The 18,875-nt window shown below is 39.2% G+C and overlaps 2 protein-coding genes across 2 annotated transcripts in view; one reads left to right on the top strand and one right to left on the bottom strand.

Moving 5' to 3' along the window:
- The window catches only part of pola1 (polymerase (DNA directed), alpha 1), a 58,714-nt gene extending 57,426 nt beyond the window's left edge, over positions 1-1,288 (top strand). The window contains 1 exon segment of the mRNA XM_051098744.1: positions 378-1,288. Coding sequence (XP_050954701.1) covers positions 378-520 — 143 coding nt within the window. The 3' untranslated portion in view covers positions 521-1,288.
- A 3,733-nt stretch (positions 1,289-5,021) lies between these two features.
- On the bottom strand, positions 5,022-11,499 carry arxa (aristaless related homeobox a). The gene is made up of 5 exons (XM_051097699.1): positions 11,159-11,499; positions 9,988-10,537; positions 8,373-8,418; positions 6,637-6,962; positions 5,022-6,171 (listed from the first exon to the last, which is right to left on the bottom strand). Exons 1-5 carry the CDS (start codon positions 11,340-11,342, stop codon positions 5,916-5,918), a joined length of 1,362 nt encoding a protein of 453 aa, XP_050953656.1. The 5' UTR covers positions 11,343-11,499; the 3' UTR covers positions 5,022-5,915.
- Between the last annotated feature and the right edge of the window lie 7,376 nt (positions 11,500-18,875).

The following is an 18,875-nucleotide window of genomic DNA, read 5'->3' as shown; positions in this document are numbered from 1 at the left end:
ATGAGTTCGGTAAATGGTAAAAAAAAAAAAAAAGTATCTTAGTACAGATTTTTGCTTTTGCTTTGCTGTAGTCACTTGATCACTGGATACAGGATATTCTCTATAAAATACTTTGAACCATTTATTATTTAAGCAAAGTAAACACTTTTCAGACGTTTTAATTGTAATAGTTTTGGCTTCAGCAAAGTCAAATTGTGCCAGTTATGTAATGATGTCTCAATGCTCAATGTTTTATTTATATTTTTTGTTTTTATTTAATGCAGTGTAAATGGGTGTTTATATTTTTTAAAATATATAGCCTTATATATAGGATCTTTGGCATCAAAACGTTTAAACAGTCTGTTGATTTTAACTTATTTCTCTCATTCTCTTCTCAGCGTTTCTCAGGAATATCTGCAAAGAAGACAAGGAAGTGTACAAAACACTGAAGGATGTAGTAGACAAAGTCCTCTCCACCAGCGGATACTCCGAGGTCAACCTCGCCAAACTTTTCCAGGCCTTTACAGCCCTCAAGTATTGACCGGCTGTCCTGAAGCGAACCTGGGTAATCAGATACGGCATAATATTTATGCCCATCCGCCCACCAAGAGAAGCGTTCCAATGTTATGTTATCATCTTTTATTTCCCGTCTCCTGTAAATACACCTTGTGATTTTGTAATCCATGCTATTTTCTAGCTCACTCGCTTTGCATTTGTAATCCCTGACGGCGTTTTTGTCCCTGCCGGCTCGGACGTGAATTAGGGTCAAAGGTGACGAGCTCGCAGTCAATCTGCATGTAATCACCGAACCTTTCCATGTTTGAGCACCTGTCTCTCAGTCTAATCTGTGTTCTTGTGTCCCATCCCATTTAGCCTTTGTCCAGGTCTAATCGATGATGAATCTGTGGTAAAATGGCCATGATAAGGGGCTAAAGACGCTCTCAACACAACCCAGCCCCCCCCCCGGTAGCACCACACACACAGGGTTTTTAGAGATAACAATCAGGGGTAATGACAGGCAAGTTCATGGGGGGCTTGTAGCGGTTTGAAGGGGTCTTAGTTCAGTAATGACTTCTCTACAACCCCCTTCATCTTTAACAGCACAGCAATTAGCCAATGATACAGAGGTAGCCAGTGATTTGTGGAGTTTCGAACGATTGAACTCATGTTTGAACCGCTCTCAGCTGGGCGAATTTATTAGACGGATCGCATCGTTTGGTCCCCGCCTGAATGTTTGTTGCTCATGAAAGTGTCTTAAGATTCTTAATTGTTTTTGATACCGAAACGTCAATAAAAGTATTTCATAATACGCTCACATTTCCTTCTTTCCCCCTTTTTTTTTGATTATTTTATTTCACTGTGCTGCAGGGAGTGATGACATTTACACATTTGAAGAGGGCGAGTTAACTTCTCCAAATGGAAGGCTCCATTTTCAAGACCTGGAGAATGGCAAGCCAAGAGTGTGTGAAAGCGAGGAGATTAGTCCACTTACATCGAGTCGGTTTTAAGAATGTGGTGCTTCACACGCTCATTCCATGTGTTTATAATGACAGTTAGACGATGCCTTAAACCATTTCATCAGATGTCAATTTCCATAAATGCCATGCTTGAAAAAATCGCCTTAAACGGCTGCGACTAATGGCACCGACCTTGGAGAGTGCAGCAACACTTAAGAGCTACTTTCTGTCCGCAGCATGACAGACGGCATTTTGCGCATTGTAGGCCTTTGCGGCTGATGTATTAAACACATACAGGCCAATGTATCCATTTAGCTTAATGTGTGCGATGCAGGTAGCACCCGAACGTCGTGTCGCACTTTTACGAGATTAAGTCATCGCACGATGTGGGGCTTTCAACGGGACATTCCTTTAAGCGCGAACGCGCTTTTGTCGTGCCCGCGGAGGCTGTTTTCAAACTGGGCCACTCAATGCAGACGAGGCTTTGCATTAATTTCCCCCACTAAGCTAATAAGAATGATTCGTTTTTGTTATGCTAAGCTTTATTGCCTGTCTTTTTGACCAGAATGGTGGTGTTGAGCAAAGCGGTGGACAAGGTTCTCTTTGATGAGGGAATTAGTGGCCTATTCTTTCTCTATTATTCATGGCATCGCGGAATATGTAAGTACCCGTGGGTGTCAAAAGGAAAGCCGGCCCTATTGCAAAGTGCTCCTCTTGTTTCTCTGAATAGCAGGCTATGAGATGATAAACCGCTTAATACACTGGACTAATTGGATGAGGGTAAAAGAGACGAAGGAATTAAGGCACACCAAAAGGGGACAGGGTTCCAGTGGCCCGCCATTCAGCCCTTTTCACCGTGATTTCTTACTCTACTGCTCCAATAGGAGACGAAAGGCTCATCAAAGCGCCTTTAGTGCTTTCGCCTACCCCCGGTGTCTCGAGCTGTGGCGGGATGGAAAAGCGTGATTATTCGCTGGTTGTTGAAGCACAGCCCAGTGAGCTAAAATCAAGGGAATGCATGTGAAATTTTACCACGCGTTCAGTGTGCACGTATTTTGATATTTAATGTTGTTTTAGTGTTCGTTGTCAATCTGTAAACAGTGACTTTTTTTTGTTACCATTAACATTTTTTTTTCATCATTTATCTATAAAGATGTCATTTTGCCCTCCCATTAGCAGTTTTAGTAAATATGCACATTTTGACTTTGTGAGACAAAATATTTAAACTCTCCTCTGTTTCCCTGCTATGGTCATAAGGGATATTAATATTATGCACAATTCTATTTTTTTTTAAAATTCAAATGAACTCCTACAAGACAAAGGTTTGTCAATACAAGTAAACTGTATTTACAGATTTTTTTATTTTGAGACCCTGGACCACAAAACCTGTCATAAGGGTCAATTTTTTACAACTAGTTGAAAACAGAAATCTGAGGGTGCAAAAAAATCAAAATATTGAGAAAATCTTTGAAGTTGTCCAAATGAAGTTCTTAGCAATGCATATTACTAATCAAAAATTAAGATTTGATATTTAGGGTAGGACACTATCATGAAACAGGACTTAATATCCTAATGATTTTTGGCATAAAAGAAAAATAATTTTGACCCATACAATGTATTTTTGGTTTTTGTTACGAATATACCTGTGCTACTTAAGACTGGTTTTGTGGCTGTCAAACGATTAATCGCGATTAATCTCACCCAAAATAAAAGTTTGTTTGCATAATGTGTGTGCACTGTGTATATTTGTGTAGTAGTACACACATATATATTTTAAAATATGTATATGTATTTGTATATAATTTATATAATATATAAATATAACGTCTTAAAAATATACATGTATGTATGTAAATATATACAGTACACATTATGTAAACAAACTTTTTTTTGGATGCGATTAATCGTTTGACAGCTCTCTCTCTGTGTATATATAAATATTTATTAAGGCTTAAAGCCATTTTTGTCTAATAGAATAAATTTGCTTTTTAATTTCTTTTTGAAAATGAAATACGCGCTCGTTTTGCCTGAATGACTTGGTGCCTTTGCTTTTTATTGGTCGTTCCCAAACAGGTGTTTTGGCACTCTTGAGTGTACTTTGTGGTCAGAACATTGGCAATGAATCATCTGCACACTCTCCACAAATAGAGAGGCAAATTTAGTCTCCACAAAGGCTGTTTCTTCATTCATTCATGCATTGTAAGAAAAGAGTTAAAGAGAAAGTCGCCCTAAGCACTTCAGGTCAGTGCCTCTACAATTGTGGCGAGCATTCCCCAGATATTACGAGCAAATTGGTTTGCGATTCATTAATAATGTTCACAATAAGATTAAGGCATTCTGCAAAATCTCATAAAAATCCCAACAGAAGTGGGCTGCACGCTCCAGTGGTCCCTTCCACTGAAAAAGTCTGTGCACCTCGCTTGGAGGTATGGCACTGGAGAGAAAATTGGTTTCCTTTGCTTAATGCTCCTTTGAACATATTCTCGCATGCCAACATGTTTAATATGGACTTGCTGCGAGAGGGGGGTCCTTAACGCTCGATATTTGTAGGGCGTTATAGGAGCACTGATCCCCCACGCCTCCCAACCCGTCTTCATTTCGTTCGTTTCCATCTTCACTGATCCTGCTTGTTTGTGGCGTCATAATGAAACGGATTAGCGCGGGTAAAACAAGGAAAAGAGAAATCTTTTCAGCGGCGAGCGCGATAAAGGAGAAAATTAATCCTTGGGGTAATTTCACGCGATTTGGTTCGACACCATGGACGGGTCAAATGGGCGAAAATGACTTCGTTTGAATGGAGCGCATTGATTGCAGTAATGGCATCGCCATTACTGAGATCCAACGGAGAGGGATTTGGGGAATTAAATAAGGAATTCGAAAGAAAGACTTTTTGATAAACTGCTTGTTACTTCATTAATGAGAAAGGGACTTAACGGAGTTGGGCATTTACAGATGTTGCGTCCAATTTAGCGCCCCTACAAGTTGGAAGGCCCACAGCGGATGAGGTGGCGGAATAATTACAAGCCGCTTTTTGTCAAGGCTTGAGAATAGAGCCGTCATGAATATCATCATCCGAGTAAATACAAATAAATCGACGTAAATTATTCTCAAGCGTTTACAGAAAACTGAAACAAACAAAACGTACATAAATGTTTATGATTGCAGTTAGCCACAGCATTAGGCCACACTGAACTGCTGTGGTAATTGATTCATGTTTTAAGTGACCACTTAAATTGTTTTCTCTTATTAGTGAGTCCAGACTCCCCACTGAATAATTGCCCATTTACTTCTAGAAATAAACTCTTGTGGCTTTAAATCGGCACTGTAAAAGCGTACTGTGTATGATCTTTAGATCGTAAAAGAATTTCCGATAAAAAAAAAATATTTTTTGTGATCGACACCTTTAATTTTACCATGAAAATTTGTATATTATTTTAAATATGTAAAGATGTAGTTAATTCAGTTTTATTTGCTCCATTTTAATACTGCGTTTGTTTGCTTTCAGAATTAAAATATATATTTTAAAAAAGAAAAATGATTGATATCATTTCAAATCATTTGTAAATAATACAGAAGGGTCTATGTTTCACCAGTTTCTTTTATTCCGACTTGGTCCCTGCTTGCGACAGGGAAAATTCTCACTGAATAGCAAAACTTCCCGGTCTGGATTTCAAGCTCTTTACCGGGCAGACATAAATAATCTAAAAATCTAAAATTTGAATCAAACGAACAAAGGATGAATCTACGTGAAACCATTCCTACAGTACTACACCGAGAGCATATTCTCAAAACATCTTTTGAAATAAACTATTTTTTTCTTGTCGTTTTGCCCTCATTTCATTCCTTTTTTAAACAGAGCTATATATACAGGATACCCTTAACAGATCAGTAAACAGGCTAAAGTTTAGATTTTCACATTGTTCATCCTTAAAACAAACAAAGCATTTCTTCATTATTTTTTTTTTTATCCTAAATATCATATTTAACATAAGTTGGAAACGAACAGAAAGTAAAGCTGAGTATTCATTTTCAGAAATTTGATTTGTTTTGCCAATACCGAGGCCGTGGATGTGTTTCAGGATGGGTAGCAGGTTGTGGCAGTTCCCTTTGGCATATTGACCCATCTCTGCTTCAGCACTGAGAGAAGACTAGGAAGAAATGTGGAGTTCTGTGTGTATTGCAGTGTGGTTCCAATGATTTCTCTCTGTGTGGGTGTGTAAATGTCTTTTACCAGATTTGCTCCTCACCCAAGCACAGCCTTACCCTCTGAGGTGTCTACATTACACTCACAATCTTTATGTTCAGGGTTTTGACACACGTTTGGTGCATGTTAGTGGTGATGTCCAGTGGGAGGCGCAGTGACTTGGTGATGACTCCAGCGTCGAATGGGTCTCCGGTTTGCTAGTGCTATATGGATTTGGTCGTGCTTTTTGTTGAGATGGTTTCTTTTATATTTCGTTTTGTTTTTAAGGAGAAGGATCAGCACACTTCCTTCCCCGCAGTGCCGGACGGCAGGATGTTCAGTTGGGTCAACTGGGCCGAATGTTCCTTTGCTTTGAGACGCAGTGCTGCGATGCTGGATGCCCTGCGGTCGGCCGCCGTAGAGGATGAGGAAGAAGAAGGCTCTGGCAGGGTGGTCGGCGGCTGCACAGGACTTTCCACTGGTGGTGCGGCTTGGCGCAAGAGAGCGGCGGCCGTGGAAGCACTGGTCAGAGGACCCATACTTGAGAAGAGTCTAAACATAAAAGAGTGTTGCTGTGATACAAGTACTGCACTCATGGAGAAACATGCCCACACCAATGATTATACAGCTAATTTTTAGGTTTAGCAGCAGTTGGCATCTATAGTTCCATGAAGAACCTTTAGAATCAATAGAACTTTGCCATTGCACAGAATCTGTAGACTGGAAAAATGTTGAAATGTTCTTCACACTACACTCTACACACTAAAATCAGATTCCAAAAGGGTGTTTTTGCAGTGATGCCATAGAAGAACCATTTTTGGTTCTCCAAAGAATCTTTTAGTGAACCATTTTGAAGAACACTTTAAAGAACCTTTTTCTGTATTTGAAAGGTTGCATTGATGTTTAAGGTTCTTCGTGGAACCGTCAATGCCAATCAAGAACCTTGTAAGAAAAATGGTTCTTTTATTGCATCACTGCAAAAGCCCTCTTTTGGAACCTTCTGATCATAATCTTTACCTGCCAAAAGTAGGTCCAATGAAAGCCGGATGCCTGAACATCGCCGTGCCCAGGAAGGTTCCCAGGCCGAGGGGTGTGGCAGGAGGGAGAGCGGAGCTGTTTGGGGGCGGTGCCAGGCCTGGAAATGCAGCAGCAGCTGCCGCTGCGGCGGTCCACGCCGATTCCAAAGCTGGGTGAGGGTGAGGTGGGAAGGGTCCTCCTTCCAGGTAGTGGCTCAGGGGGTGAGCGGCTGCCAGCGGCCCGGGAAAGGGCAAGCCCGTGGGGTGAGCCTGGACACCTGCCTTTTCACGTTTCCTCCACTTCGCCCTTCGGTTTTGAAACCAAACCTAAAAGTTAGGACAGAAGCCTCATTAAAGTCCAAACTGTTTGGAGCGAAGATCACGCTTAAATAGCCGGGCTTGAGAAGTTGTCCCTTCACGGTTCTAATCCAGAGCCATTAATATTCCACCTGACAGCCTGCCATGGTCGTTTAAGCATGAGCTTGTCGCTCTTGTTCATGTGCAATATTTGGTTCGCTTTAATGAGGTGACAAATAGGCTGGAAGTCAAGGGTAATTACATGGCCCCAAACTTACGGTCTGTTACCCTAACTTTGCTAATTAAAATCTGGTTCGGGCAGAGCAAAAAACGGGGTGGAGCATGGTAATTAAGAGCCGTGTTAACAAAAGATGTCGGAATAACAGCTGAACGGCATCCAATAACAATTAATGCACTTTAAATTAAATTCCTCCAAATGTAAGTTGCTTGAAAAGGCTGTTTAGCTTTCCCACGATCCCCCTCCTGTCCCGCTAAACCCCACCAGGTTGTGCGACAAGAACACGACCTGCAGACAGGGGCTTGGTAATGAAGGAAAGTGTCAACAGACAAACCTACAGGGACCTGCCCCCCCCCCCGCGCCGTTTTGCATGACGTGGCCCCTGGGGCATTTATTAGCTTTATCACCTCCTGATCGAGCCTGTTAAGTGATTTGTTCTCCCACATCTCCAAATTGACATCTGTTGTTTTACACGGCCAATAACCCTGGTAGCTTCCTCATGTTTGCACTGTCTCTTTGGTTATGAGAGTTGGGCTTGAACATGCGAGCCACGCTTTGAATAGAGAAAGGAGGGGTGGCAAACACCCTTAATAGTCTCTCACTCGTTCCAAGTGCAAAGCATCGGATCAATGCCGGTCTATTGCAATCACAAAATGGGAAATCAAATAGCATTATCCCCCCCTACCCCTCCCTCTCCCCCGCGCCGGCGATGAGAATTCAAACACCATTTTCTCCCTGGAATAGCAGTGTTTGCTCTCTCGCTAAGTGCGCTTTTATGAATCAGGGGCGTCTGTGTAATTGCCGCTAAAATGTTCGCTCTATTGTGTATAATAACTTTCGATAACAGGAAGGACCTTGCCATGACGTACAGGGTCATTTAACCAAGTTTACGATTGTCACTTTAAAATGAAATTAAATATAGACCATTAGGTATATTGTCTTAACGTCTATAAGTAAGCAAATTGCAAGAATTCACAGGCTCGCATCATTTAGTTAATCTTTACCTTCAAAATGTCGACAACTTGTCATATTATAGGCAATTTCTCTCAATTCGCTGCAATTTAAATGCTTTTAACATCTGAATGGAGTCAAGGTTCTCAGCTGTGTTTTGTACAGTACGCGTTAATATTATTATGCATTTAAATTCGATCTATTTTTGTGTTTTATTTTTGTGCTAAAAACGAAGAAAAGTAAGCACTCACTTGCACCCGCGCTTCTGTCAGATCCAGCCTCATGGCGAGCTCCTCTCTGGAATAGAAAATATAGATCATCAAAATGTGTGCAGGGTTTTTTTTTTTTTTCCCCCTTCACAAACACTGTAAGAAAACAGATTTTGCCTAAATTGTCAGAAACCTATCAAAGCAATTTAAGGCTGATGAGAATCGAACGGATAACTTGTACGTTTTTCATAATGGGTCGTTTCGTTGGGCGAGGCTTTAGTGCACTGACTGTAACAACATAATGATGGAAATAATGGCATCTAGACTATTATATGACAATTGAGCATTTACTGAAAATATACCTGGCTAAATTTATGACAATTATCTGCCACGTCAATATAAACATCGATATTTCGTGATCAACAACGAACATTTTGGTTAAAGAAAAACGCTCCTCGGGTAAATTTGTCATTAGGCAGACTTGATGTTTTTTATTTGATAGACTTATGTTTGTGTGGCATATTGATTATTTTTCTTTTATGCAACGTGACTATACGAATGACGAATAAATGTAGGGCAATATTTTCAAAATAAAGTTCAAAAACAATTCTTAATAATGTTTAAATTCCGTCAGCTGCGATTTCCATTATAAAATAAAGAACGGCAGTTGTACATCAGTTTTAATAAACAAAATAGTTAACTCAAATTTAATTCTATATGCATAAGGACAAAATAATACATCAAATCACAGACCTAATTTTATTATGCTATTTTATTTAAAACCGTGACATTTTAATTGTATATATTGTTTAGGTTTGTCGGCATTTTTATGGCTTACTTACTCTAAAGGTTGTTCAAAACGACATGAACCCCCCCAAAAAATGTGCCTAAAACCCCTTCAGAACAGTCACGCTTAAATAAACCTCTGAATTAAAACTAATAATTTATACATGAGTTTAAAGTAGGCTGCTCCTGGCCTTGAGCTCTTTTAAGGCCCACATATATTTATTTTTACAGTCACAAATGTTTAACTGACCCATAGAGAATAATGTAAATATCAGTCGTATAAGAATAAATTGTACAGGACGTGCATAGGAGTGTGCACACATCTCGATTATTTATCTGATATCTATTGTACTGAATTGTACGCCGATTATCTCGATTTCATATAAAACCGGTGTAATTTTATTTTCTGGAAAAGCAAAAAAAAGAATACATTTAGCTTCTAAACAAAATACATATATGCACAACAGAAGCGTTAGCCACATAGGTTTTGCTTCATAAATCTACCCTTTTTTAATTGAATAAAGTTTACATAATTTGAGTTTTCTAAAAAAATATATATTTTGTATTTTTATAAATATGTTAAAAATATTTATAATTTAAATACAAATAACTGTTTATTTCTTCGAATGTTGTTAGGTTTGTATTGGAGAAATAAATTAAAGTATGGATTAGTGATGTTCTTTCGATTTATATAATGATTTAAAATATATACAAATCTGAATTTATATACCTTTATTTCATATTTATTTATATGCATTATGCATTAAATGATTATTTTCTAATGCATGCATTCTCTTCATAAATGACTTAGGAATTATTTTTCTGTCATCGTTGTTGTCAAAATCTTCAAACCATAATATGCGATTTGTACCTGGTGAACACATCAGGGTAGTGTGTTTTCTGGAAGGCCCTCTCCAGTTCCTCCAGCTGATAGCTGGTGAAGGTAGTCCTGTATCTTCTCTGCTTGCGTTTAAGCATCCCTTCCTCCGAGTCGCTGCCGGCCGACAGACACACACTGTCCTCTCCATCTTTTACATCCCCATCGTTGTGCAGACTCTCTTCATCCTTAGGAGACAGACTGGCGTCTCCGCACGCCTCCTCTTTGACAACATCCTCTTCAAACTTCAGCGTGCTGAGCTCCACCAGCTCCTGGGCCGTGTGCTCGGGGCTCTGGCCTTCATCGCTCTGGCTGAAGGGCGCGTTTTCCCTGTACGACTTGCTACGGCTGATGCTGACTTGTGGCGCTTGGCTGATTTTGAGACTTTCACAGGCTTGGTCCAGCAGTCTCTCCCTTTCACCCTTCTCTAGGTGTTCGTGAAACCCCCTCCCGGAGTCCAGGTACTTCCCCCCAGGGCCGTAGAGCCGGCGCAGTTTGGGCGGCAGGTGCATGTCCGAGTCAAACGAGTTCTCTTTAGAGGTGACTGGAAAAAATAAAACAATGTAATATTTGTAAATGCTCAAGCGCTTGAATTAAGACAGTATATGCACATCCACCTGTTTAGCTTTACGGAGCATTATAAATAATACGCACTCTTAAAAATATGTTTTTGGCTGTTCAGCCAAGAACATTTCAAGAACCATTTTTGCTGTATAAGGTTTTTTGAGTTTTGAGGTAAAGTTATTTTTACAGGTTCTTCAGTACTGTACTATATTGATGGCTATAAGATGGTAATTTGATACATACCATAATCAAAAACACGAGAACATTTATGATATCAAATACTGATCTAAGAAGCCCATTTGGATCTTGCACGGTTTTCTAAAGAACTTTAAAGAAACTCCAATGGCGTAAATTTTAAACATTTATTCTAACAAATAAAGCATTTCAACTCTCCTCATTACATTTATTTTGTACTTCATAAGGTTTTCAAAACTTTCAGGACTTTTTTCACACCCAGAGGTGTCGCTTCTAACAGGACACTATTTCTGTACACATTACACAGTTGTGAAGTTAAATACTCGCGAAATCAATTAACCGTATGTCATGTTTGTAAACGTAAAACGGCGTACAAGAAATAACGCCAAAGCATTAAGGCGCTTACCTTCGGCTGACTGGTCGTGGTCCGGTCTGACGGGTGCTGGCAAACTTTGCGCTCCCAGTTGTCTGACTTTACACGGGCTTCTTCTGCCCAGTATACTGTCTATGCAGTAGGAGGAAAGCACGGTGGGCGACTTGCTTTTACATTCGCTTCGGTCGCGGCTATCGTCGTCGTACTGACTAGTCATATTTGTATCGTCCGAGGTTGCGCTCGAGTGGTGGGTGACTGTTACTCTCTCTCGCACTGTATCTGAAACGTCTCTCTTGCCTATCCCACCCTGGCCGCTAATGCCATATGCACTGATCCGCAGTAGCTCCGCTCTCCATTCTGTTGCATTGACGTGTAACGCAAATCTGATTGGCTCCCAAGGGAACAAGGGGGATCTTTATATATTTTTCTATTAAAGTTAAACGGTATGAACTCAGCGAATGTTGTGATGGATTACTGAAGTTACTGAATAAGCACCTCCACATTTAGACTGAAATTAGATTAATGAAGAAAGACTAAATACGCTGCGGATAAATAAAATCTCTGAAGTGAAATCAAGCGATTTATCTGAACGAGTGGGAAAACATATTTTATTTACCAAGATGCTGGATGTTTTATTTTTAATCACAACTAAAATATATTATTATTATTATATCGTGTCTTTTTAAAATTCTTAAAATATTTTTTAAAAACCTAAATGAATACAAACAAGAATGGATAGTCCGAATTACACAAAACACATAAATGTATTCGTTTTGTTGAGAAGAATCCATCTTACTTTTTTTAGTATCATTATTATTTTTTATATCATCTGTATTGTTTGTTACTGTTCGTGCCATGCATTTATTTTTAGCGTTTTTTTTTTTTTTTTTTGTAAAGTACAGAGGCCGTTTGTCTTATTTTGGTTGTTCTGTCTGTCATTCTGTTTAGTTGTGATACTATTTGATGTTATTTTACACTCTCTGTGCCATGGCCATTTCAAAAGAGGAGACACAAGCCCATTTAGCAGAGGCAAGGCCTGACCGGGTGAATCGTTCACCTGGTCCTCGTGTGCGTATACACACACCTAGCCTAATTGCCTGTCCTCTCAGAGTGAAGCGATCAGATAGCCATAGATGATTGACTTAAAAAGTGAGGGTGGTGATAATAGGCCGGTGAGAGCGTACTGCAGGCAACTAGACTCCAGAAGACTGGAGAGACAGATTGAGAATGTAATTTTAAATGAAAGTCTATTTAACCTGCCGCGGATGGCATGACCCTATCCGCCGCTCAGACCCATCAATGTTAAAAGGATCATTTTCACAATTCAATCCCAAACTTGCAACGAAGCTGCAATTTACTCTCTCCTCTTCATAGGTTATATGATTCTGCTCTGGTACAGGCTGAGATTAAGGTGGTGAAAATACTGTATGTGAAGAATGCTTGAGCTTAAAAACATTTGTGAAAAAGTTTGGATGTTTGGCCCTAATTGGACTTAGCGGCTCTAGCATTCTTCATAAACAACACTGTACATTCGTCTTACGACGAATTATTTTTTCTTCCTTCAAAACTTCAGCACCAACTACAAGCAGATCAACAGAACGGAGTAATGACAATAATAACAATATAAGACATTTTTCCCCGTTCCCAAACAGGCGCGTAATGCAGACGGGTATTTAAAGTCGCTATGTAATTTGGGGGCACAATTTGATTCATTTATACGCGCTCTGTTATTAACCCAAGAAAAGAAATGTCAGGGACTATTACCGCCAGCAGGACATCCGCGCTTTGTTTAAATGCACTAATTACACGCACGCATTTGAAAAAAAAAAAGAAATGCGCAATTTTCCCATATTCAGTCCTGAGTCTATTTAGCGCTCTACGTGCGGGCAGGCAAGCTGTTAGTGGGTGCCAGTCAGTTTCACGCTCCTCTATTACCCGATACCACAGTGTGTCATATTTTCACAACAGCCTAACTTGATAATTTCTACAATCGTCTTCTGTTTTGCAGGGTTTACATGGCCCGTAATCCGTTGGGTTTTGGCTACGCTTATGCAAACCACCCCCTGTTCCGATAACAAGAAGCTTTCCTCAAACTGTAAGTAACAGTAGGTGACACTTTACATCGTTTCGGTGATGTTATACCAACAGCTCAACAGCTGTGTGTCTAAATCCCTAATATAGACTCCATCGTTCCCACGTTTTCAAGCAGCGCCATCTCCTGGTGTTAACAACTGCGTTCATGGATAAATCCGGTCGGTTGAGCAAAAAACTAAACGACTACCGCATCATGATTGACGCTATTTTAAATCATCAGCTGGAATTCATGTGGAAAGTTTCCGCCATGTTTCGTTTTGATGATGGATAATCACAGATAATTGCATATCAATTTAAAACATTTTGTATTTTTATCAGAATTTATCTATATATCTATCTATATATCTATCTATCTCAAAACATCATAAGCAAGTTCAGATTATTAATTAGTTGGTGGTAGAGGTTACTGTGTGGTTTAGCGGCTCACTGTTGAATTTCGGAGCCACACTGATGACAGTTGTGCTCCAGAGGTGGTGTGTCTTCATTCCTGTTGCTGTGACTTAATTGGATGCTGCTCTGCTTGAAAGGGCGAACAAAAAGACGTGCTCTCAGACGCGCGCGTAAGCAAAGTTAATTAGTGGTTATTAACACCACGCATAATGAGAGCGCGAGGGAGTCAATTTAATGACTTTGTTAGCTTAAGTTTAGAATGACAGTCGATGATCGGAACAACAATAGCAATCTAGGACGCAATGATCATCTGTAATTTTCAACAGTAATACGCACTAATAAAAACAAAAGGACTCTAATTTTGTTCAACTGACTCGATAATTTGAATTTATTTAAAAAGAGGGAGAGAAGAAGGAAGAGGAAAGACAACTCAAACATTTTAACCAAAGATTATCCTGTCGCTAAAGACACAAGTAAATAGGATCACAATTGCTTTATTGCGTGAATGCCAAATTATTATTGTTTCCTGGTAGGCTTTCAGAAAGATTCTTCACTTGATTTTGCTCCATTTTGATCCCTAAATGCTTTCCGGCATCCATACGGAATCAAGAGTCAGCAGCCACAAACATTATTTGCATAATGTATTGTATTGAAATGGCCATCCAAGTTCGCAACGACAGGGCCAACAATAATTTAATGTTGGAGTTAATTAGCACAATTGTATTTTGTGAGTTGCTGAGTTTACTAACAATCACCGCAGGCCTAAATTTTGATTCATATATTAGTTTGTGTTCCTGAGAAAAACGAAAGCCATACAAGTCCGTATTGACACTTAAGTGAGTAAAATGACATAATTTTCTTTTTCGAGTAAGCTACCGTAAGTGTCGTGCATTGCATTGTTTACTTGGGTAACATGATAATGATAAAGATAATTAAGATGCTGAGAGTGACGACATCTGACATTCATGTAGATTGGGGTATTACTGCTTCACTGATGCAAAAGTCAATAGTTAGGCTAAATGAATTAAGTGCCAATTTGCTCTTTCGGTCCTGAATCAAAAACTTTAATTATCTCACTTCAACTTGACCTCACCACACAGGTGCTCTCTATAACCTTCAGAACATTAAACAGAAACCTGTCTTAAGTTATGGTGTTATGCAAATGAACCAGTTTTAGCTTAGCGTACCTTTGATATAGCCTCGAATAAGAATGACGGGTTTTCATACACTTGCTTTTAAACGGACCTTTGGTTATGGTCATTCACACAGAATAAAACCCTCACAAAAATTAACTATGGTTTTACTAACAATAAAAAGCAAACAAACAATCAAAACCCACTAACTATAGATTAACCATGGTATTTGTAATACAACTGTGGTTATACAAATGGTAATCAGTACGCCAAAAAACATTTTTGCTACACTTTTACTAACATAAAACCATGTTTTTTTATGTATGTATGTATGTATTTTTTTGTAAGAGACCGGAGACACTGGCAGCGAAATGTGGAAAAGCGCAAGGCCGTGGCGCGTTTTTTTAAATTCTCAAGTAAAGCAGAATTGATTCTGATTGGCTTATCCCCGTTTTAAAAAAATCATTCTGAAAGTGATTCCAACGATGACGTTTCACTGTGCCTTAACCGTTAGAGCTGTGGTAGAACTATATCTTTATCGTTATCTTTATAATTATCGTCACAGGGCTTTTGTTTTAGCGCTGCGTGTTTAGAACGCCTCATCATACGTGATACGCGAAGGCAACGTCAAACACATCCGTCTAGTGCGTGTTTACACTGAAAAACAATGGAAAACGCGTTCTGTGGAATTGAAAATCGCGTTCTGTGTGAACAGACCCTTATTCAGCGACATTCAGGCAGGTCGAATTGCAAATTTATATCTATGAAGTAAATTTTAAAGACGTTATAAATGAACATATTTTTGTTTTTATATTTGCAATATTTAAATCTATTATGAATAATGACAGTAGGCCAACTGTGTTTTGTCTTTGTACGATCCTTCCTGAAAGCGGCAGAGCGGCGAACTGTTGCTATGGTAACTTCCTTAAGTGAATGCGACGTTTGTTCGCTGGCAGTTATTTCGCGCCCTGTATCTAGTTTTGTGGTAACTAAAACGTCATTTGGAACAAACAATGCATACTTTAAGGTCATATTTGGGTTTGTTAGACCCCCGCCTCATCAACCACATTTTTATTACGGTGCAGTAGCCTAGAGATCATGGGGCCGACTGGCCTCATTTGGAAGTTTTTCAAGTTTTCTATTTTTTTGCGCATCATTTCAAGTCTGAATGTCATTTTTTTTGTAGATTAAAGGAGACGGTGAGGTCTGCTCTGCATTGTTATCGATTTGTGGAACGTGAAGCGTGGAATGGCTTCTTTAATAATGCATTTGGGTGAAAGGTCACAAATATGAGTTTGGAACAATTTTGCGTCTCCGATCTTATTATCGTTTCGGCCTGAAGAAGTGTACAGGAGCTTCTGGATTTAGCATATATTTATTATATTTTCTTTTTTTTTTTCTTTTTGCCTGTAAAGAGGGTTCATGTGCGCTGATGATCTAAAGAGGTGCTCTTGCCCTTTATTGATTGCTTCTTGGAAAGAATATGAATGTCTAAATTCAAGAATGACAATCCTTTATTAAGTTAATCAAAGTAATACATGCAAATTATTCTTCTTCTCCCATGAGCTTATCAAAACCTCTCCCCTTGAGTTTGAAGAAGTCCATTTATTCAGTTAGCGTCAATAACGCGCGCAAATATCGCCATGCAAATGAAAGTTGATTAGAGTAAATTAGGGACTTAGCTGCTATCTGACCTTGTCTGAGTTTTATGTAAATTTTGGAAAACGACACAAGGAAATAAATGACATTTAGACGTTCGTATAAAAGAAGTAATCAAGAGGTTTTCAACGACAGGAAAAGACGTTTCGTCTATTTCGCTGGGCTTTTATCAGGAGCCGGAGAACATCACAGAAGGAGGTCATGTATTATGGAATAATATTTTACCATCTTGAGCATAGGAGGCTATGGGTCAATAATAAGAAGCTATTTTTATCGCGACTTTTCATGCGGAAAATACTTAAATACTTATCTTTTCAATTTCTGAATTGAAATTATTATTAATTTTGTTGGTCTTGAAGTAAAAGATGTGTATGGTGTATGAGATTGCAGGTCTACAACGTAAAAAAAAGTAAAGTCCTAAAAGGTAGAAATGTTGGCAGAGGTTATTTCTTTATTTTAAAAGATATGTAATTTTGTTTTAAAATATTGATATTTGAAAACCTCTCATCTGCCAGATTAAATATGCAAGAAGCCGGTTTGTTGTCACAAAGCCTTATGACTTTTAAAATTAACAAAATGCATGATATTGATATCCATGAACATAAACTCCGAAATTTGTCATGTAAAAATATACTTAAAGCCTATATTTTTTATCATATCTCTGATATATATATATATATATATTTTTTTTTTGGACAAAAAATATGTTGTTGCCTATGTGTATTCAAAAATTAAAAAAAAATAAGGAAGGCTTGTAACTAAGGAAAACTAAAAAAAAAAAAAAAGTTTTGTACCTTTTTTGGATGGGTTACACCACGTGACATTTTTCGAGTCATTCGATCAAAATTTTATGTATAGGGCAGAGCTAATAATGTGAGAAGCGGTCTAACTATTTAGATAAATGGCCATGGCCATACCCATGCCCAGAAATGTTGTATTGGTTCTACTGACATCTAGTGGAGCTGTAAGGCATCAGAAAAAAACGTGAAATACCCTAAATTGGCGTTGCACCGTAGGCCAAAACTTAGCCCCAAAATTTGCTTGCCTATATAACTAATTTAGCGAGGCCCAGGAGATGTTGATAAAGCACCAAACATGATGTCTTGGGGTATTGTTAATGAGGTCTGTGGATACTTATAGGGGATAATCCCCAGCAGTTCATCAGAGACTTCATCTCAAATGAAATTAGCTTCCTGCGTGGTGCTGAGATGGCTTCTCTGGAGTTCAGCTGTGATGGTAATGGCTGCTGTGACAGCTCTCCTCTAGCTCAGTCCAGCTCCGTCCCTGTCTCCAGTCTCTGCCTCCACACGAGGCCAGTTATTCTATTCCCCTCTTTCTTTTTCTCCTTCAGGACTGTAGCTCCCATAGTTATGTTTGTTTTGCTTCCCTGTTGCTGGCAGATTGGAAGTGGTCAGGGGTGGCTGACAGTGATAAAAGGGGATATTTTGCTTTGTTTGTGTGTTTGCGATGGGCTGCGAAGTATGTGTGTGTGAAAAGGCCAAGAATTTTATGTGAATGTATCGGAGGGCATCATTAGTTGAAGCTGACTGCTCTCCAAGCCCTCCAGACCAATTTAGTGGGAGAGACAAAAACGTTTTGATCCCGGGTTGCAGCTCTGAACTGCACGATGGGGAGCCGAGTGTAGCCATGCAATCTATATTGGATTTCTTACTTCTCCATTTCTTGGTGCTTGGAGTCCCTGTGGTTAGGAAGTAGTAACAGTAAATTCGGTCTGTCCCTCGGGGTCATGGTGGTCTCACCCCTGTTTCCACCAACAGGAATTTAACAGGGTCAAAAAGCTACAGTAGACACCCAAGGGTCATCATTTTGCCTGTCATTCTCTTATCAATTCTTTGTTTTTCTCTCTTTCACTCACAAACTCAAAACAAATTTCCTCCCTGAGCTTAGAATGAATTTGATGCAACATGTCACTCGTAAAAATAAAGGTTTTGAAGGGATTGATGGTTACATTTGAAGAATCTTTAACATCCATGGTACCCATCAAATGCAAAAAAAGTTCTTTAAAGTGGAAAATGTTCTTTAGACTGTTAATATGATACTCTACAAAAAATGGTTCTTGTAAAGTTCTGATGAAATTCAAATTACATTTTTTGGCTTTTAGTGTGAATATGTTAGTCTTAATGTTATCTTTAGCATTCAAAACTTACAGACACTCTCTTCCGCCAACATGGATCAACGATTTTGATGACGTCACCCTGCACTTTAGCATCTCATCAAACTTTGTCCAATCAAATGCTGTCTGGAATCCGAAGTGTCCCGCCCCCTGCACTATAAATACACTCTGAAGCTGAGGCTGAAATCGGTCACTTGTTCACGGAATTTGTATTTTCTGTACGGCAAACCGTCGCATCGCACGCACACCCTACTCCGGTCCAGAGAGACAACAGCCTGAAGCGGATCATATGCGCAAGTCGGCACAGACCACAAAACGTATCGGACACATTTGAATTCTA

Source organism: Labeo rohita, chromosome 24, assembly GCF_022985175.1.
Source record: "Labeo rohita strain BAU-BD-2019 chromosome 24, IGBB_LRoh.1.0, whole genome shotgun sequence".
Classification (NCBI taxonomy): domain Eukaryota; kingdom Metazoa; phylum Chordata; class Actinopteri; order Cypriniformes; family Cyprinidae; genus Labeo; species Labeo rohita.
Note: the sequence above shows the minus strand (reverse complement) of the source record. Positions and strands in the feature narration are given on the sequence as shown.

Coding starts and splice junctions, on each gene's coding strand:
- arxa (XM_051097699.1), bottom strand. CDS start 11,342: ATGACTAGTCAGTACGACGACGATAGCCGCGACCGAAGCGAATGTAAA. Junction 8,419..9,987: donor TACCCTGATGTGTTCACCAG/GTACAAATCGCA, acceptor TTTCTATTCCAG/AGAGGAGCTCGCCATGAGGC. Junction 6,172..6,636: donor ATTGGACCTACTTTTGGCAG/GTAAAGATTATG, acceptor TTTTATGTTTAG/ACTCTTCTCAAGTATGGGTC.